Source organism: Eulemur rufifrons, chromosome 18, assembly GCF_041146395.1.
Source record: "Eulemur rufifrons isolate Redbay chromosome 18, OSU_ERuf_1, whole genome shotgun sequence".
Lineage (NCBI taxonomy): Eukaryota > Metazoa > Chordata > Mammalia > Primates > Lemuridae > Eulemur > Eulemur rufifrons.
Window position 1 is genome coordinate 4,624,417 of NC_091000.1, and position 19,603 is coordinate 4,644,019.

The 19,603-nt window shown below is 46.4% G+C and overlaps 1 protein-coding gene across 1 annotated transcript in view; it reads left to right on the forward strand.

The window, feature by feature from the left end:
* Positions 1-19,603, forward strand: part of GALNTL6 (polypeptide N-acetylgalactosaminyltransferase like 6) — an 851,955-nt gene that overhangs the window by 819,349 nt on the left and 13,003 nt on the right. The window contains exons 10-11 of the mRNA XM_069493359.1: positions 6,744-6,860; positions 14,254-14,403. Of these exons, the coding sequence (XP_069349460.1) occupies positions 6,744-6,860; positions 14,254-14,403 (267 nt within the window). The remainder of the gene's footprint in view (positions 1-6,743; positions 6,861-14,253; positions 14,404-19,603) is intronic.

Consider the following 19,603-nt stretch of genomic DNA (forward strand, 5'->3'; position numbering starts at 1 on the left):
AAATCTTAGATTTATTGGCAATTGATATATGAATCCAACCATTGGGAGAAGTGTTTGTATTCACAAAATAGCACTCCAGGAAAAAAATGACAGGAATAATAAAATCTTGAGACATTAGTTAAAAGATCAGGTACGTGCCCAGCACAGCGTGGCTCAGTCTGAAAGCAGGGCTCCATGCCACTCTCTGAGCACTGGTGCAGGGCACGTGATGACCAGCCATTTCCGAGTTGCAGCCACCGCCTGGGGTTGTAGGGGGGCCACACTGCCCCACAGCACAGAAGCCAACTCTCCTGCGACTTCCCTTCAGAGCATCATTCCCGCTTTTAAACCTCCTAACACAGGTGCAATGAGTGTGGCATGGGAACTCCTCCGCCCATCTATTCCTCTGCTCTGCGGAACACCAAAAACTCACGGGCTCCTGACTTAACGTGCCTTTCCCGACTTTCAGATATCTTTTGATGAGTTTTCCTGCAGCTAGGCTTGAAGGCTCGCTGTAAAATTTTCCATCAGATCTCATTTTCTCTCCTCCTGCACGCCTTTATTTACATATCTGAGTTTTATAAATTGCAGAGAGGAAAAGACAGGCTGGAAGAAACCTGCTCATCTCCTAAACCACTACTTACAAGTTTCTTTAAATGCCCGCTTTCGTGTTTCCAACATGCAATACCCTATTCTCTCGCAACACATGTGTGTATAACTCACACCACAACACGAATAATTGTCACCTGAGCTTTTAAAAACCTTTGTTCAGCCAAACCAGCTACTGGCCACTCCCCGCCACACCATGCCTCTGCTCCAACAGTGCACTCTTGAGAGTCCATATAATAAAATCCTTCCTTGCTGGACTTTATGAAATCACAATACCAAAACTTAAGAAAAATATTTAAACTAAAAAAAAAAAAACAATTAATAGCTTCTGAAGGTTACAATTCTCATGTGTTCAAAGAATACAAAGCATTCCATAGGCTCTGCTTTACACAGGGCAAGTCCAAAGTGGCAAAGCTCTGAGTCTTCAATGCCAATAGGAAAGGGTGGGAATAAACTTCCATGCGTGCAGATCCGAGCAGCGTGGGCTATCCCTGACTGCTGAACACAGAGGAGCTGTTAATACTTTCCAGTGAGCCACATGGGTCAGGATAGACTCAATACTATTCTGCCATTTTCTAACTTTTCCTTTCAGAAAATGGATTTTTTTTTTTTTTAATCCAGGTTCAAAATCGAGAGTCTCATGCAAAGTCCTCCATGATGCCTTCTCTTCTACCACCGCAGCCTCAAGCCACAGAGTCAGGCCACTGCTGGGTAGCCAGGGGCGGCCCCTCAGTCTCAGACCTCAGTGACTTTACTGTCACTTCTCCCTCCCTGGGAAGCTCCCAGAGTGTCAAAGTCATTTTGGTTCTAACTCTGCTGCAGCATCTCTATCTAGATCAGACTGTGGGCGTGAGAGGAAACTTCCCCTTCGCCCCAGAAGGTTCGCTGAAATGTCAGCTCCAGCGAGGCAGATGAATCAGAGGAAGAGACCTGTTCACCGTGTGCACAGGGAGCACCACAGAGTGACCACCCAGTGTCCCAGTGGAGCCCAGGACCCTCATTTTAGAAGGGAGGGGCGGTGGGGAATATAGGTCTTTCTGTTTAGGGGCGATACATGGTTACTAGGGAGGATGACTAGATACTTGGGAGGATGAATGGATGTGGGGGAGGGGGAGAAACAGGTTGACTTATGAATGATTCTCTTTGGAACTTAAATTAACCGGAGGGACAGGTATTATATTGGAAATGATTTGGGCCAGGTCTGGCTGCTTTCTTGATCCTCTTTCCTGTAATATATTGAAATAACAGGGAGGGGAAGGGAAGTCGATTGTTCTTTTTGATGGGTCTGGGTTTTCTATGAAGAAAGAGGGAGAGCCCCTTCCAACGCCTGTGGATCTCTAAGGGCCTTTAATTCAAAATACTCTTGATGCGAAGGAGTCACAGTTTGGGGCGAAAGTTCCTCAGCTCCTTCACACTCCGGTCCAGTTTTTGACGTGGGTCGCGTCTTTTCTAAACCCAAGGACTCATAGCCTGGTTTCATCTCCACATGTTCCTTTAAGCTCAATAAAACCGTTGCCACAGATTTCTCACATAAAATGGCACTTTCCAGGTGCGTTAATTACAACCATTACCACGGTTGTGGTGCAAAGAGCCCAGGCCTAGGAATCAGAGATGTGGGTACAATCCGCCTGCCCCCCGCCCTTTCACAGTCCTGGACAAAGCGCGCACTGTCTGGAGCCCCCGGTGCAAACGCGGCTGAACGCAGCTCACCGCCGCGCGGGGCGCAACGCGAAAGGACGGCTTTGAAAGCGCCCAGTTCGGTTCTAAGTAGGGACCCTCATTTCCTTTCCTTCTAGTAGAAAAGAGGTGCTTATCTTACCCACAAAAGGCAATTCAGTGCTTATTTATACGAATCTTCCTCTTTGTCTGTTTGCGAAAACCAAATTGTTTTTGGTAAATGACTCTTAACTTAAAAGTTTCTATTTGGACGCCGGACATGATTCAGAAATAATACTCACAATGCTTAACTTCAAGTGGCAGGACACAGTTTTAGAAATAGACCATTTGGAGCAGAATACACAGAAATCCAAAGGCCCTCTGGTGATATTTCTGCCGTGGGCTCTTCTGTCCCCTGAACAACGTGAGCCGGCCCCAGTGCGCGGGTCCCAGGGCAGGAGGGAGACGCCAAAGCAATTACATTTATGGCGAATTCAGAAGAGGAAAATGTGCACTGCCGAACCCCAATAGTTGTGTCCATTTCTGATCCCTAAGGCCACAGTGCCCTTCTGTCACCTCCCTGTCCAGATTCACTTCTTCGCGTCCCCCAGAGCCCCTTCCAAGGCCACCGGCACCGAGTGTTGCAACCTGCCTCGCTCAGCACGGATCGTGTCCTCCCCGTCCCCACTTAGCATTTAGTCTCCTAAGAAGAAGCCTTCAGAGTGATGTCTCCCCGGTAAGAGTGTACGCTCCTTAGTCTCTGAGTTTCCATCCACACTTCTCAAAGTGCCTTTCCTGCGGAAGCACTCTTTGAATGCTGGATAAACTGAGCTTTAAAAAGAAACTACACAGGCTGTAGGGAACCTCATTTGTACCTCAGGAACAGAAGTCAGAACTCGGACCCGCTGGGTCTCTGTACTAAACTAGGGGCTTCTGTCTTTCCAGCTCTGCATAGCAATGTGCATTGTAAAATCAACACAGTCCGTACAGGGGAGCATCTGGGTTCCTTGTGCTGATTAAATATTCACAGCTGGAAATACTGTAAGTCTCAATGCTTTCTTCCAGTCATTTGCACTCTCATGGCCCTACTAGACCACACGATGCATAAAGGAGGGAATTGGTTCTTTTTAATTTTTCACTGTGTACCTAATTTCAGGCACAGTGCCTGGGACCCAGCAGGTTCTTAATAAATATTTGTTGAATGAGTAATGAACCCACTACTTCTTACTTAAAAGACCCGAAGGCTATCAAGAGGAATGAGCAAACCATGCTCTCTCATTTGTTGAGCTAAGGCTAGTCTCTCTCACAGGCAATTAAATTACCTCTCCCACATCTATTGATACCACACTCACCTTCGCTTGTGCCTCTCTGATAAGAGCCTCCTGTGCTGGGGAGAAAAACAAAACAAAACAGTGTTAAAGCTAAGCCTGCCTTCTCTTGCATACCTAAAAAATCTTTTACTGTCTGCCAGACCTTTTCCTAATCCTTGCCCAAAAGGAGCTTATCTCTATAATCCTATCCTACATAATGATTCCCTTCCCCTCATTTTTTTTTCTTCCCCCCATTCCTAGCCAGGCGCCCCTCACTTTTCTAATCCTGTTTGGCGTCTCTCAGGATTCCTTGACACAGTTTTAACGACGTCAAACCCTGAAGCTGGACATCAAAGGAATACAGCCTGAAACAGTATCGATTCTGTCACAGATGTGTTCAATATTCCGTGTCCCAGATATTCCGTGTCCCAGATTTGGGGGGGCGGGGGGCGGTGAGAACTGCTTTCCCTTCCCGCACGGGTGCGGAGCCTACGCAGAACAAAGTATCGAGCATCTGTAAGTGCTCTTGGCTACATTTTTAAAAACGTTGTTAGCATGAGTCAGCAAGTACGAGAATCTGTTCTATTAGAATTTGATGCACCTGTTTGTCTGGAGGGAGCGGAGTCCGTGAGCAGCGGAGAGGACCCGGCGCGCGGAGAGGGGGGCCCGGCGGACGAGAAGGGGAGGCGGGGCGGAGGCCGGACCGCACCCCGCACTCGGCTGCCTGCCTCACCGCGTGTTGGACTCTCGCGTTTCCTCTCTGGCACAGCTTCCTGATGGAATTTACACAGATGTAGACAATTATGCCTTTGAAACGCGAAATTTGGCTTCCCAAGCAGTTTATCCCATTGTCTACACAGATGCCGCTCGAGTGAGAATTGAGGAAATTCAAGAGTTTAGAAAATGGCATCCTCCATCCGTGCCAGGGCCCTTTCGAGCTCAGAACATGGAAAAACAAAGCGCGGCTGTCGGGCGGGCGCCGGTGCGCACCCACGGGCGGACTTGGCAGGTTTGCGGGTCGGCTTGGGCCGGCTCCTCCCTTCCCTAGAGCAGCCCTCGGTGGGTGAGTTCCAGCGACTCGGACGGCAGGCGTCTCCCTGGGGCCCGGCGGCCCTGAACCTGCAGGCAGCCGCTTTTCCTCGCAAATGTGGTTCAGAGCTCCGCGACGCAGGTGAAGGGAATAACGGTGTCCTGAAGTTGCGTTCAGTATAAATTGACACTGGTTCTCTAGGAAGAGTGTGTCTGAGTTAAATGGCCCAAGAATGAAAAGTGAGGCCTGTCCGAGTCCTTGCAGGCAGCTCCTGGGTTAGAGGCAGCTTTAGAAAACCAGCTCGCAGGGCTCAGATAAGGAGATCAAACAGGCGCTTTCCAGAGCCTGTCAGGCTCAAGACAGTGATAGCAAAATCTGACTTCGACCTTCTGGGTGTTTCTATTTCACTGCAGAAATGCCATCACACATCAAGAAATTGATTTTATAAAAGGCATATTTTAAACTTGGCTCGGCAAGTTCCAGAGTGAAGTTCCTCCCTGGTACTCTATTTTAGGGAAGATGGAGAAAAAGTAAAAGAAATGAGAGTGAACAGAAGCCTTCCCACCGCCAGCCAGGCCCTGCTGTCTGGATCTCCCAGGCCACCAGCATGCGTTTGCGGGGGGAGGGAGGAGGAAATCCTTTTCCCTAGTTTAGGATTCAAGTCTGAAGTCCATGAGTTGCAGGAAAATGGATACAAAAGTGCTGGTATATATACACTTACAGCTTTGCTAGTTTTTGTAAAACTGTCCATCACTTTCCTTGGATTCAAAGGGGTCTGTAGATCAACCGGGTTAAGAACTGCATTGCCCTGTATCCCGCATTATTTCACAGTCCGCTGTCATCAGGAACAGAGACCCTGAAAGCAGAGGTCTGATAGTGGAAGAATGAACCGAACCTGTTGCCTAATTCCCTGAATAAGGAGACTAGTACCCACCTTGCTTCCCTCCTGAATGACATCATCCCAACCTCTACTCCTGGATAAATGGCATAGGGACCGGCTCTCTCCAACACCACCGTCTCCACCCCGGCACCCCCATTCCTTTCTCTATATCCGGTCCATTTCATAACAGCCTTCTCTCTGCCCGCCCACCGGTTAGGAACAGGCCCGGTTCAGGTGTTCTTCTGTTGTGGAGAGACTCCCTACCGTAGCTGCTCACTCCAGGGAAAAGAACCTGGACTAAAACTGGGTCCATCCTGTTCTTGTTTCCATTCTTAAAAACACCTACAGGGATTATTGTAATCCAGGAGTACATAAAAGCATAAACAGAACTGAGATGATTGAGTTTGTCTCAGCACACACACCTCGGCAGCAAACCACCAACAGTGCCCGCTCTGCTGCAGCTGCGGGTCTAACGGTGACACTCGCAGGCGGGAAGACGAGACAGGAGGCCGGAGCTCGGCCCACACTCTGCTTCTGCTGCTGTTGTCCACCCTCTCCCTACCCCCGGCTATTCAGTTCCTTACATCAATACTAATATAATAACTGTAAAGACTTGTCCTTTTTTTCCCCACTCTGCAACGTCTCAAAGTTCAGGCTTTCTGTAGAGAACCGTCTTCCCGTATAGTACCACAGCAATAGTCCTGTCTTTCCTATTTTGCTAATAGTCCAGGGTGACATTTTATTTATTATCCAGGAGAAATGCTAAACGATGACAACAGGTGTAGACCACGGTGAGCTTTGGTTGCATTCGCAGCCAAAGGGAGCCGAAGATCACCACCATCTTCTGCGCGGAGCCGCGCGGGACTGCGTGATTCCCTCTCCTCCCTCACACGCTGCAGCTGCGCTACCTGCCTCGCGCGGGGTCTCCCCAGCAGCTGGGACGTGATGATGGAAGGTGCTCTGAAGCAGGAAGATAACGAATTGCAAGTTAAGCACTACTTGCAAAAGAAAAGTCTCCCATTTCACAGACATCGTGAACTCTAGGCCACTCCCTGCGTTGTGTTATCAACACATAACTTTGCTGCAACCAGCGGCAGTTTGGCTACGTAACCGTCTCAGGTTCTTTCACACGTGGAGTAGACCATGTTTTATAAACTCCCCGCTTTTTCTACATAAACTACGTAGAAATTCAAGGCCTCATTCAATAATCACTTCCGAGAGCTAGCGATACAGCAGTACAACAGAGCCCCGCGTTCAACGTTCTGTCTTCTTTCCACAGATTCGAAACGTGGCAGCAAATCTCTGTGTGGACAGCAAGCACGGCGCCACGGGAACCGAGCTGAGGCTGGACATCTGCGTCAAGGATGGTTCCGAGAGGACGTGGTCTCACGAACAGGTACGTCAGCACCCAGGGTGGACACAGCGGGAACTCGTCTCTAGATGGTGCGCGTGGGACCCAGAGAGGGGTCGTCTGCCACTAGCCAGCCCTGTAGTCAAGTGAGTCACTTCACTTCTCTGCTTCTGTTTCTTCTCAAAGCAGTCGTGATAGCCGACCAAGATAATGTGCACAATGTACCTGCAATAATAGAAATGCTGGTGAAGGTGTTGATGGTGACCCTCGTCTTACTTCCTTTCCCAGAATGGAAGTTTTCACAACACAAAGAGCCTGAGTGCTTATTGAACCCTTCCAACTAAATGCCAAGGTTTCAATGCAAGACTCTGTTGTTCTGTGTACTGAGACAAACACTAGATGGAGTCCTTGTTCTTGTAGTGGTTTTTAATCGTAGGCATGAAGGGTAACTTTGAAGCAACACCCCCCCTTCCCCTCCCCCCCCCCCCCCCGTGGACTTCATGAGATACTTTAAGAACATTTATTGCTCCTGATTGAAAACCATCCCAGTGCAACTCAGTTTAAGCGAGGTGTGATTTCTAACCCGCTCGGAAACTTGAAAGTCCTTGTAAGCGGCTTTCCTTGCACTATGTCACCTGTGAAAGAGAAAAGAGTGGGTAGAATTGTGTCTGCCTCTTTTTGGCGGTTTAATTGTAAATTAGGAACTGTTTCAAAGGAAACTATAGAAAATATCACAGCAGACATTTGTATACATTTGTCACACAGGATTAACAAGTATCAACATCTATTGCCATATTTTAAATAGTAAAAATTTAGATACAGTGAAAGCCCCCTCCCCCACCCTATTTCCTCACCCCTCTGCAGAAGGCCAGATCCCCAAGTTCAGGACCGTCTGCCCCGCCTGTGCTTTTGCTTCCCAGAGTTGTCCATGGTGCCTCGACCGAGAAAGTCAGCAAGCACTTCCCAGTAAGGCGTCACTGCTCTCCCGTGGCTAGAGTCCTCCAGGGTCCAGCACGAGTATGAAGCTAGAAAAGCGCACCACGCCCAGCCTAGGACATGAAAGGATTGTTAGGTGCACTGAGATTCAGCATGTGGGCACCTCCCTCTCCCCACCTTATTGTCCCTGCCTGCTCTTCCTGAGCCCTGCGTCACACTGCAGAGCAGTGTCGTGTTAGGGGGACAGCAAGAGGCCATCTGCAGCGCAGCCCAGAATTCACTCGGTCAAGCAACACTGCCTCTCCTCCAACCACTGATCTGTGCTCGTACGCTCACCCCACAGCCTCGCCATGTTCCAGAAGGATAGTGGGCCTTGCAGTCAGGCCAACCTAAAATTTCAGTTTAAACCACGTGGCCTTGTGAAATTGCTAAATCTTTCTAGGCTGTAGTTCCTCCATCTTTAAACAGAGACAAAAATGCCCACCTCCTGGACAGGGTTGTTCTGAGAATAACCGGTATGTATGATATCCCGGCACCTTGCACGTGTGGCGGGTGCAGAGCATTGTACTTTCCTTTCTGCCTTCTCACACACACCCACGAAATCCCTTCGTGCTGATACCAGTTCGAAATCTCTCCCAGGTCCAAGGCAGCTAGCTGTGACTTTGGCCTCATTGAGTTATTCCCAGAGTAGTCACCAAATGCTAGTTATCATTCACTCAAACCTATCCCTCCGTGGCTCCAGGATCTGCTGACGGGATAAAACTTCAGTGGAAACTGACTCGGCCCCTCCCTCCTGTGTCTGTGTCTCTCAGCACCACGGGATGTTATCAGGGACCCGAGTGACAGTGTTGGACTGTGACCCCCAGCAAGCAATTCCCACTCCAGCTCGGGAGCAAGAGAGAACGCTTAAGAGACTATCAGTAAGACGGGCAACTAGAGTGGGAAAGCATATTTTTTAAGAAGAAAAAGGAGCAAGCCATAAGGAGAAGCTGCTCTCTTGGGCTCAGTTCCCCTCTGCCACCTCCGTTCACCCCAACCAGGAAACACACCTCGCCAGCTGGGGGACAGGCCAGGGGTCTGAGCGCCTGAATCAGATTTAACATATCTCTCCAGTAATGCTCTAGAATGAAATACGCTCTGACCTGAGGATTTTACTTGACAGCTGAAAATGAATATAAACAAAATCGACTATATTGCATACACTTTAAAAATTATTGGTTCATTTTTTCCCCTCAAGCTAAACTGCAAAAGTCTGTGGCCTGTAATGCAATAAATGGTCACCAGAGGGCAGCACTAGACAAGCGGAAAATGCCACATAGGCGGACCAGAAAGACCAGGGAACGCAGCTCTCTGAAAAGGAGATTTCTGATCTCCAGAGATCCTAAAAATGGAGCAGCTATACAGGAAGATTAAACAAGGTTGACAGGAGGTAAAAAATGCATCATATTTGAAATATGTACCACCGCATATCGACTTGGAGGTTAAAATATTACAAGCTGCTTCCTTCTGCAATAATTAAGTGTCAGCTTTATTCAATACACCACTCAGTGACTTATAAGAATTAGGACTCATTCTTCCACATTTAGATTGAAATTCCCAGATGAGAAAAGCAGTATATCAGAACATGAACATTGTGAGCATTCTTTTCAATTCAGACGGGATCGGGCACATTCAGGGTGGTCGGCAATAGACACATATTCTTTTAAATTCAAAAACATTCAAAGAACACCAAAGTGATGCTTATTAGAGTTGAAATGATCTCTTTTCTTTCCAAAAAAAAAAAAAAATCAAGTGGCAAAAATAAAACACAGATAAATATAATTGCTACATGGGAAATAAAAAGAGTCCCTGGAAGCCCCTATGTAAGAAAATGCCTTTTGTTGCAGAACACCATGGATGACTAATCCGGCTTCTGTGAAGGAAGCAAATGCATGATTCATTTTTCCGGGGCAATCTGTGTAGCTGTTTGATATCACTGTAGCATTATGTACTGGCGCTCAGTTTCCTCTAGGGACCAAGACAAAAAAATAAAAATAGATCCTAACAAGCCTGTAAGGTCTGGAAAGAATACTCTCAACTCCTCTTGGGAGTCCAGGGGAGAGGAGAGGGGCGGAGCCCTCCTTGGCCTGGTTTGGCTGTTCCCGCTCTGCAGGCCCAATGGCCGCGCCTCTGTCCTGCAGAGAAGGAGGCATCGCCCCGCAGGCCTCGCATCTGCTGAGGAAGCTGCAAGTACTCCCTTTGCAAGACCTGGGGGGAGATACACAGAGATTGAACCGAGTCAGTGCATGCAGCGGAGAAAGGACAGATTCCTATCCTTTGGGAAAAACAGTCTCACCATGAGGTCAGAGCATAAGGATGGGTACAAACTGCAAGGAGAAACATGCTATATCTCAGATTTCTGCAAAACACTTAATAACGAAATAAAATATAACTACCCACAGAGAGAAAAAATATTTTCAATTGTCTCAAGTCAGGTAGCAAGATTAAGATAGTAAGTGTGTGTGTGTAGTATCAAACCTAGTGAGCTTATTCATTTAATACAACACAGACCCTGGCAAAACACTACAATGAAATAAGAGTTATCATTGTAAGTCTGTATTTAAGAGTATCACTTAAAAGAAAAAAGATGAGAAATTAACATCCAAACTGAGAAATTCGAGGTTGAAAAAAAAATCAGGGGTTATTGTACAGGAAACCTGAACAAAATCTAAATACTTGTGTCAGTAAGAATAACCCAAGGGAGAAGACAAACTATGAATGTCACAGTAACATTACCCAAAGAAAACACTGAACACAGTGTCACGATGTCTGCTTGTTTCTGCTTCGACAGGACTGCACACGGGAGAGTGTGCCTAATGAATAAAAGACTCAAGGCCTGATGGGTTTGACGTGGCCATTAGGATAAGATGAATGGCAATGAAAAGCACTTCAAAGACATAAGAGAGAAAAAGGTTAGCTAATGGAGGATGCAGAAGAACAAAGCGATTGACAGAATCTAAAGGTGCATCACCTGGGATGCAGGAAAGTCATCGCCGGGTAGGAATAATAACAATAATATATATATAATATATATTGCCTGTAGCAATAACAGGCCAACAACCAGTCTACAAGTGTAAGAATGATCGTTATATTGTAATACCAGAAACCAGATGCAAAAGCTACCTAAGGGTGCCCTGACATATAATTATGACAACAGATGAATAAGTTTGTCCAGAGGGACAGATTTACCTCTGTTTGCTATAGTTTTTAGGACTTAGCTGATCCATTTAATAAGAAGTATGAAAAGACCATCAATCAAAAAAGCCTGGGCACTTGAGGTTGGCTACTGCAAGCCGTCTAACCTCCACTGGCCTGATTTTCCCCAAGTGTCTAAGAGGAACTGCGCTAAGCAGTGATTACAGTCCCTTTCAAAAAGCTCTGGCCTTCAGAGTGTATGAAAACCAAAAAGAGAAAGAGAGAAACAGAGACCAAGAGGAAAATGGATAAACCAATCAAGACCAGTTGTTCCTGCACTGGTCCGACTGCCTATACTACAAGCGAAATATCATGTTTAAATAAAATGAAGGTATAATCAAAGCCAATGGCAGGTTTATAGGCTGGGAAATCTCTATTCCAGTGACAGGCAACTGAATCTAGAATCATCAAAGTTGAAAGTTCAAATAATAATTATCGTTGATATTGTTGTGATGAGACACAAACAGCACAGATTCATTTGAGAGACGAAAAAGACTAATGCATTGATCTTGACAGTTATGTAAACACACTTTCTGTTCATATAATGAGTGCAAGTGTTATTTATTCAGTAAAAATTGTATTGAGCATCTATGTGTCATAAATTGTTCAAGGTGCCGACACACAAAGATAAAAACGATCCAACCCCTGCCATCAGGACCTGACTGTCTAGTGAGGGACCCGGGAACATAACTCGACAGTCGGGATGAGAGAAGGCAGGGCGGGAAGGCGTAGCCAGTTCAGAGAGGACGCGCCCTCGGATGATGGGACCCCTGAGGTGAATCATAAACGACGGAGGAGCGACAACGAGGTTGGCGGGTGCGTGCTGGCCTTCCAGCCAGAGGGCCTCTCACGGACAGAGTCGCAGCAGGGAAAATGCACCCTGTCTTGTGCAAGGACTACAAATGTCTCAGTGCCGCTAGGACGTGAACTAAAAGGAAGGGGTGCAGCTGGAAAGAACAGCAAAGGCCAGATCGCGGAAAGTTCCTCAAAGAGTTTGGACTTTGTTCCCTAAAGTCCTGTGAAAATGCTGTGGGATTTTAGTTTGAGAGGGAACATGGTCACCAAACAGGCGTTTCCAGCAGAGCAGGAACAGGGCAGAAGGGGAGAAAATCAACAGAGTTCAGAAGGTGTTGAACTCAAGGTGTCAGTGGGACAGGCAGTCGGGACCCTGCAAGCAGCCGGACAGAACACGGATGATGAGTTGTCAGCACATCGGTGGGAGCGGAACTGAGGGTGCCTGAGACCAGGCAGGGAAGGAGCAACGCGGCGTCGGAGAGACGACACTGTTGAAGCAGAGATGGACGCAAGAGAGGGCGGGCGGGTAGAGCTGCGGCGTAACAGAGGAGCGCAGTTTTAGAAAGCCAGGAGAGTCTTGGGTTCTGATTAGAAAAGAGTGATTAAAATTAGAAATAGCTAAATAGACACTTTCTCGAGAGGTCATTCTCCTGAGCAGGATTTAAATAAATCTAAAAATGTCTCAGCCGGCCAGGCGCGGTGGCTCACGCCTGTAATCCCAGCACTGTGGGAGGCCGAGGTGGGAGGAAAGCTCGAGGCCAGGAGTCCGAGACCAGCCTGGGCAAGAGTGAGATTCCTGTCTCTATTCAAAATAGAAATATTAGCCAGGCGTGGTGGTGGCACCTGTAGTCCCAGCTACTCAGGAGGCTGAGGCAGGAGGATCGCTTGAGCCCAGGAGTGTGAGGTTGCCGTGAGCTATGATTGTGCCACTGCACTGTAGTTGGGTGACAGAGCAAGACCCTGTTTCAAAACAAACAAAGTCTCAGTCCACAATATTTAAAAAAAAAAAAAAAAAAAAAAACTCTAGGAAAAGAGACTGCACTATTTCTCTTCATGACTCTACACTATTCCTCTTAAACCTGAGACCCCTTATCTTCTGTTAAAATATTCTCTTTCGTCTCATATTCCAGAGAAGCAGAATGTAGTCAGTCACGGGTACTTTCCTATGTTTGATTTAGATCATTTCTTTCTCATGTTCTTCAAACCACTTAGCCCCATTCTTTCCATTTTTCTTCAGATTGCCTACTCCGGGGTTTGTTGGCCATCCCTGGCCTGTTGCCAGATTCTCTATATTTTCTTTTCTGGGTAGGACCTAAAGCCAGAAATATGCTGAGGGCTGAGCACGCTGAGTGCACCGTCTACCACAGCGCAGCACCGCGCTCGCGTCATACCAGCAGGGAGGGTCCCCGACAGCCCTTCTGTGCTCTGCAAGGTGCAGTGTGGCTTTGCACAGTTGTCTGAAGTCCTGCGGTGAGAATTATATAACCTCGCTGGGAGTTAGAATGGGAAAAAATGGGCTCCTCTGGCCCAGTTTCCCGCTTCCTTAAGGATTTCTCCCGCTGCCCCTCCCATGTTGCAGCTCCAGTAACTCAAGAAGATGCCCTTCCCCTGCAGGGGTGTTGTTTGTTTGTTTGTTTGTTTGTTAACTTAGTACACTGTGAAATCAATTTAGTGCATCACATGCAGCATTTTTATTCTGATATCATACAGGGGATGGACGGGGTAGGGTAGGCTAGACCAGGATAAGAAAATGTTGGATGGACCCTCAGAGTCTGTTAAGTGCAGTAACAGTAAATATCAGTTCACGAACCTTCTGTTTCAGTTGCAGCCAGGGGAGATCTGTGTGTGTGTGTCTGTGTTTCTTACTGTGAGTTATGGTCTAAAACTGTCTGCACTGCCCTCAGAATTACTCTCACCAACACTGGGAAATTAATTTCCCTATTCTTTACTTCACCAAGTTCGCTTTACTTTAAATTAGATTTTTCGAGGTGTTAGCGTCAATTCAGCTTAACTCTACTCTTTTTTTTTTTTTTTTTTTTTTTCAGGTAATCTGCTTATTCAGGCTAACTGTGTAGCATTTGATCCAGTGACATTTTATCTAAACGTAAAATGTAAGGAGTTTTGTTAAAGACTTTCTTCCTCTGTCTCCTTCCCATCCTCCCTCCCTCCCTGCTTTTCCTCCTCCTTCGCCTTCAACCTCTCCACCACCATCCTCTGTATTTTTCCTGGTACCTAAATGGAAACTCCTCATTTGCATATTTTTGGCCACCCCGGGCAAAAGGTGCCGCATGGCTGCTGCAGCACTTTACCACACAAGCCTCTTCCAACACCTCGATCATGCTGAGACAGTTCTTTCCAGCAGGTGACGGAGCAGGAGTGCCACGTTACTAAAAGACATTTATTTCCCCCTGCTCTGGAATCTTCTCCCCAAAGCAAACTCACTGCAGCCTTTCTGCTCTTGTTGCTTCACCAGCTCTTTACCTTCGGGTGGAGAGAAGATATCCGACCTGGTGAGCCGCTGCACACCCGGAAGTTCTGCTTCGACGCGATCTCGCACAGCAGCCCGGTCACCCTCTACGACTGTCACGGCATGAAGGGGAACCAGCTCTGGGGATACCGCAAGGTAAGGGTCAGTTCACGGGGTCGTTTTCAAACTGCCCTGGCTAACTCAACATTTTCTTTGAAAGCACTCTGTTTTGATTTAAAGTGTGACCTGGACATACATCCACACATTTGGCTCACGTATTTGGAGACCACCGGTAAAGATGAAGGGAAGGATTCAGTGTGTAGGAAGGGCACGTTTTGGCTTTGCTTGCTGTGTGTGTGGCCCTCACAATGAGTCACGACTGCAAATGGCTTTGAGCCAGAACACTGGCCCTGCACAGGACGGGTCTGCGTAACCGGCCCACTCCCAAGACGAGGAGCCACACGTCCAGTGACTGTGCACAGGCATGATTCTTAAGGACCGCAATTCACAACACACACATTGACACGTCCGTTCATTTATCACATATCTCAGACTCACTCGCTTGGGACGTGTCTGAGTTAAGACAATTACATTTCAACAAATATTTGTACATCTATGTCAATATAACTGCTGTAACTCGCATACAGAGAGTGACCCATTTATAAGATGGCCAAATTCTGCCCAAATGTAGCAAAGAAGAATGTATTTGGGAAATGTAGAAGCCTAAAGACTTATAAAGTTAACACTTAATAATAGAAAAAAGCCATTCAAAAACAAATGTAGAATCACATTTGGAGTTAAGAAAATGAAGAGCAACTAAATTACCATTTTAAAATATTTTCATTACACTTCCTCTTGACAACTTTTTAGAATACTACAAGAAATTATTTTTCAACTTCTCTGCTTTTTGAGGCAGGACTTGACTCTCACTTAGCAAGTACCCCCTGAGCTCCATCCTGCCCCCAAACCCGTAGAAGGGCTGGGGCCTCTCCAGCCTCTCCAGCCAGGGGGAAGGTGCCCCCTGCTTGCCTTTCCACGCTGTGGCAGAAGCCAGCCTGGCATGGGCTACGAGGAAAATGAAACGCCCTCCACGTTCGTGGTGAGCTTGGCTAGCCTGTGGCTGAGGCAAGGTCAACACCCCCCCAGGTCACAGAAAGCCAGAGGGAGGCAGCTGTGGAGAGTCGGTATGGGGACAGTGGTTGTGACACTCGTCCCCTCACTTGAGAAGGGTTCTGCTTTGGGGGTCAGTGCCTAGAGCTGCAGGCACTCAAGGCACAGTTGTTAGTAGGTTCACGCCGCGTGCTGTCCTCTCCCCAACGCCTGGCAGACTGGCTGTGCAAGCAAAGCACACAACAGCAGCCGCAATGCCCTCTGCAGAACAACTTAAAATCAAAAGAGCCAATAAGAAGAGGGTGTCAGATAAAATATGGAGGGGGAATTGCGGCAATAGGAGAATCTCATTGTTTTCTTAAGAGATGTATCATAAATGATTACTCTTATCAAGCTCTTTTGCTGTTCAGCATGATACAGTCTGTGTGTGGTGCGATAAAGTAGTGGGATTTTTAATGGCTATAGTCTGACCTTAAAGGAGTTACTTTCTGTGCACATCAATAAAATACCTGATTTGCCATTTGCCTGGTGTGTTGGTGGTCCCTAATGAACAGAACACTTCTCATTACTGTATATTTATAGCATGACAGACAGACCACTCAATAATATGCAATTAAGCCAAGAAAATACAGTTGTTTTCATTAGGGAGCTCACAAAAGCTTACAGACGGATAAGACCGGCCAATACACAGAGCTCCTGGGGAGGAAAAAACAACAGGCTGCAGTGATTTCAAGAGGCAACTCTTACGAGCTTTAACATTTTAAATCTTTCCAGGACCCTAAGGGATTTGTGAAAGGAAACCACCAGATGCAGTTGTGCGGTGGCTCTCTTCTCAGATCTTTTTGTAGCTGGTGGCCCTGCGTTACTTAGCGAAAGGTTACACGCAATGTGTGCTTATATACAAGCAAGGTATTTATACTTAATCAGGAACATGCCAAAGGCTCAGAATGGAAAGTTTCTGAAATATCTCATCTTGGCTGATGACTCAGCCTATTCAAATGTACCTGCTTTAGAAAATTCCTCTTGTTTTTTCCAGTGGCTCTGCCCAAGGCATAAAAAGCTAAAGCACAAAGAGAAGAATCTCTCTGGGGAGCTACCTTGTCTATGTCCCTGGGGGCTTGCAGCAGTTTAGCAATCTTTTGAGTCAACTTTGGAGCACCCTTTTTATTAGCATATTCATGAGTCAACCCGGATCCCTAAGACTCTACTAAAGTCTGTGTGGGTCATCGCCTAAGTTCCTAAGGTCGTCATCGTCATCACCTGACCGGTAAGGAGGCACTGAGCTAGTGCTTTGCACACATTACCTCAAACCTCAGAACCACCTACATACTACTGTGTACAATTTACACAGGAGGAAACTGACACTAGCAGATTTGTGGCAGAGCCAACATTCAAACGCAGATGAATCTGAGTTTAAAGTCTCTACTCTTTCCTCTGCCATGCTCTTAAGAAATAACACCAGTATTCCCTAGGAGAGTTCCCCAATTCTTGTTGGATTCAGAGCCACTGGTACGAGCCAACTGCTCTCTCCCAGCTCCAGAGAGATCTCCTGGCGGGAGACGGTGGCCAGGGCGCTGTGCTTAAGCGGGTGAAGGTGTGTTCAGGCCCCGCTGTCTGGTCTCGGCAGCTGTCGGCGTTCAGCTATTTTCAGATGTGGCCCTCTGCCACCAGGAAAGGGGACGGGCACCCCTCGTCTGTGATGTTGCAACTGTGCTCAGTTGCGCAGCCGCAGCCGTACCCACAACAGCATGGGGAATCCCGGTCTTGGCTTTCTTTGACCACCAGGGGGACCCCTGTTACAAGGACAGCGAATTGTTGAAGCAACCTCAGTAAAAATATTTAAGTTATCACCTAACATCCAAAACAAGAAACTGTCTTTCCTCTTCTTCAACCCACACAGCTAACTGGTCACTAAGACGTGTCGCCTCCTCCCCCCGCCATCTCCAAAATCCATCCCCTCGTCTCTGTTTCTATAGCCCTGCCCTGGTGCAGCCCTGTGCGTCTTACCCCTGGGATATGGCAGTGGCTTCCGAAAGGGTGGTCCCGCCTCCCGTCCTTCCCTTTCCAACCCATATTCCATCCCGACGTCAGAGACGGTGTGCACAGAATCCCGTCATTGCATTCCTCTGTTTTCTAGTTTCACCTGGTTTCTCACCGAGTAGAAGATAAAGTACCTTCCCCTCTCAGTCCTCATGCTGATCTTTCCAGTCTGGTCCGAGTAAGGGTTGCCTGTTAGGCCTTAGAGTTAGTCAGGCTTAACACATACTAATGCATCATGAAATTATGATGATTAGTCTTAAATAAGTTATTTTACATCTATGACTACTTTCCACTTCTCCATCAATGCAATAGGGACAATAATTAAGTGAGATAAACTATGTAAAACTCTAACACAGTTTCTGACCATATGATCAAATTTCCATCTTTGCGGGTGACAATGCACTTTTTACATTGATAAGCGTGGTGGAGGTATATCCTTGATGTACCAGATCCCTAACGGAGTCTCTCCTACGCAATGTTAACTGTTGTCGTCCCCTGAAAAATTAAGAGCTATCTCCCATGCTCTTTTTTAAGTAAACATTTTATTGATGTATAACACATGTCTTAATTTAGGTTTCCCCAGATATACAACCTAAAGTAAGAATTTGAGTGCAAGTGGTTTATTTGGGAGATGACCCCCGCAAAATCTTGGTACAGAATGAGGAAGTGAAATGGGGAAGGGGTGGGAGCCAAGAAAGGTTGCATTATCAAGCAGGTACCATTGCAAGCAGCCGGAGCTCAATCCTACTGAAGAGCTCTGGAAATGGTGCAGAACTGCAGTCCCCAACGCCAGGCCTGCAGCCCGGTACCATTGGTAGCCTGTTAGGAAAATCCATGAAACTGGTCCCTGATGCCAAAAAGGTTGGGGACCGCTGGTAGAACACATATCAGAGAGCAAGAGTTGGGGTATTTATACACCAATGGTGGCTATGAATCTGTGGTTAGGATTAGCTCCTGCAGGGAGTTTATTCTCTGACACCTCTAACCTGCTGCTCTTACAGACAGAACTATTCTTGAGGCCAGAGGAGTCCTTAGCAGAGAGAGGCAGTGGCCAAATAGCTGGAGACCGGGCCAGCACACACTGACATGGGAGGGCCTGAGGGCTGTGGGCAGGACACAGACGCCATGTGACAGTCCAGTGGCTCCACAGCCTCACCAACAATTGGCACTGTCAGTTTCTGTTTGTTTTTTTATTTTGTGATTGTGAAGTGATATTGTATCTGTTCACCATTTTGGATATCTCTGTGAAGGACCAGCTTGAGTCTTCCGACCGTTTTTAAACATGGGTTTTCTGGCTTTTTCTTGTAGATTTTTAGGGATTTTTTAAGTATATGTAGGTACAAGTGCTTTGTTGTATATGTATTGAGACATCTTATTCTGGTCAGTGTCTTGCCTTTTTTCTTTCTAGTGTAGTGTCTTAATGGAAAGCTATTCTTTGTGGTTAGTGTTTTCTTGTGTTCTGTTTAGGAAATCCTGGCCTACTCAAAAGTCATGAAGATAGTCTTCTAAGTCATCTTTGGAAACTTTGTTGTTTAATATTCTACATTTTGGTTTATAATTCCCTGAAAGGTTTCTATGCGTGTAACGTAAGATAGGGGTTGATTTGTGTATATATATATAGAGAGAGAGAGAGAGAAATAGAAGATGCAATCGATCAATCACCATTATTGAAAAGAACATTTTTCCCCACTGTACTGTAGGGCCACTTTTGTTGCAAGGCACAAGAACTTATATACACTGGTCTGTTGTTGAATTCTCAAGTTTTTACCATCTGACTAAATAGTCTTAGCCATACAGAAAGTAAGCTAATAGAAATAAACTAACTTAAACCTAGTAAGGGGTCTAAACAAAAACCCACAGCCACCATCACTCTCAGTAGTGATAGGTTACAGCTTTCCTACAGAGACCTGGAATAAAATAGAATTTTAGCTGTAATCATTTCTATTCAACCTTGTACAGGATATCCTAGTCAGTGTGCCTAGTCAGGCAAGATAAGAAATTTAAAGGTATAAGAATTATAAAGGAAAAAAATAAAGCAGTATATTCACAGATGACATGTTTGGGTATTTGGAAAATTCAAAAGACTATGCACCTAAACTATTAAAAAAATTAATAGATGCGCTTAGCATAGCCCCAAAATGAAAATCAATTGTCTGTATACTAGCAACAAAAAATAGAAAATGGAATTTAAAAATTATTTCATTTG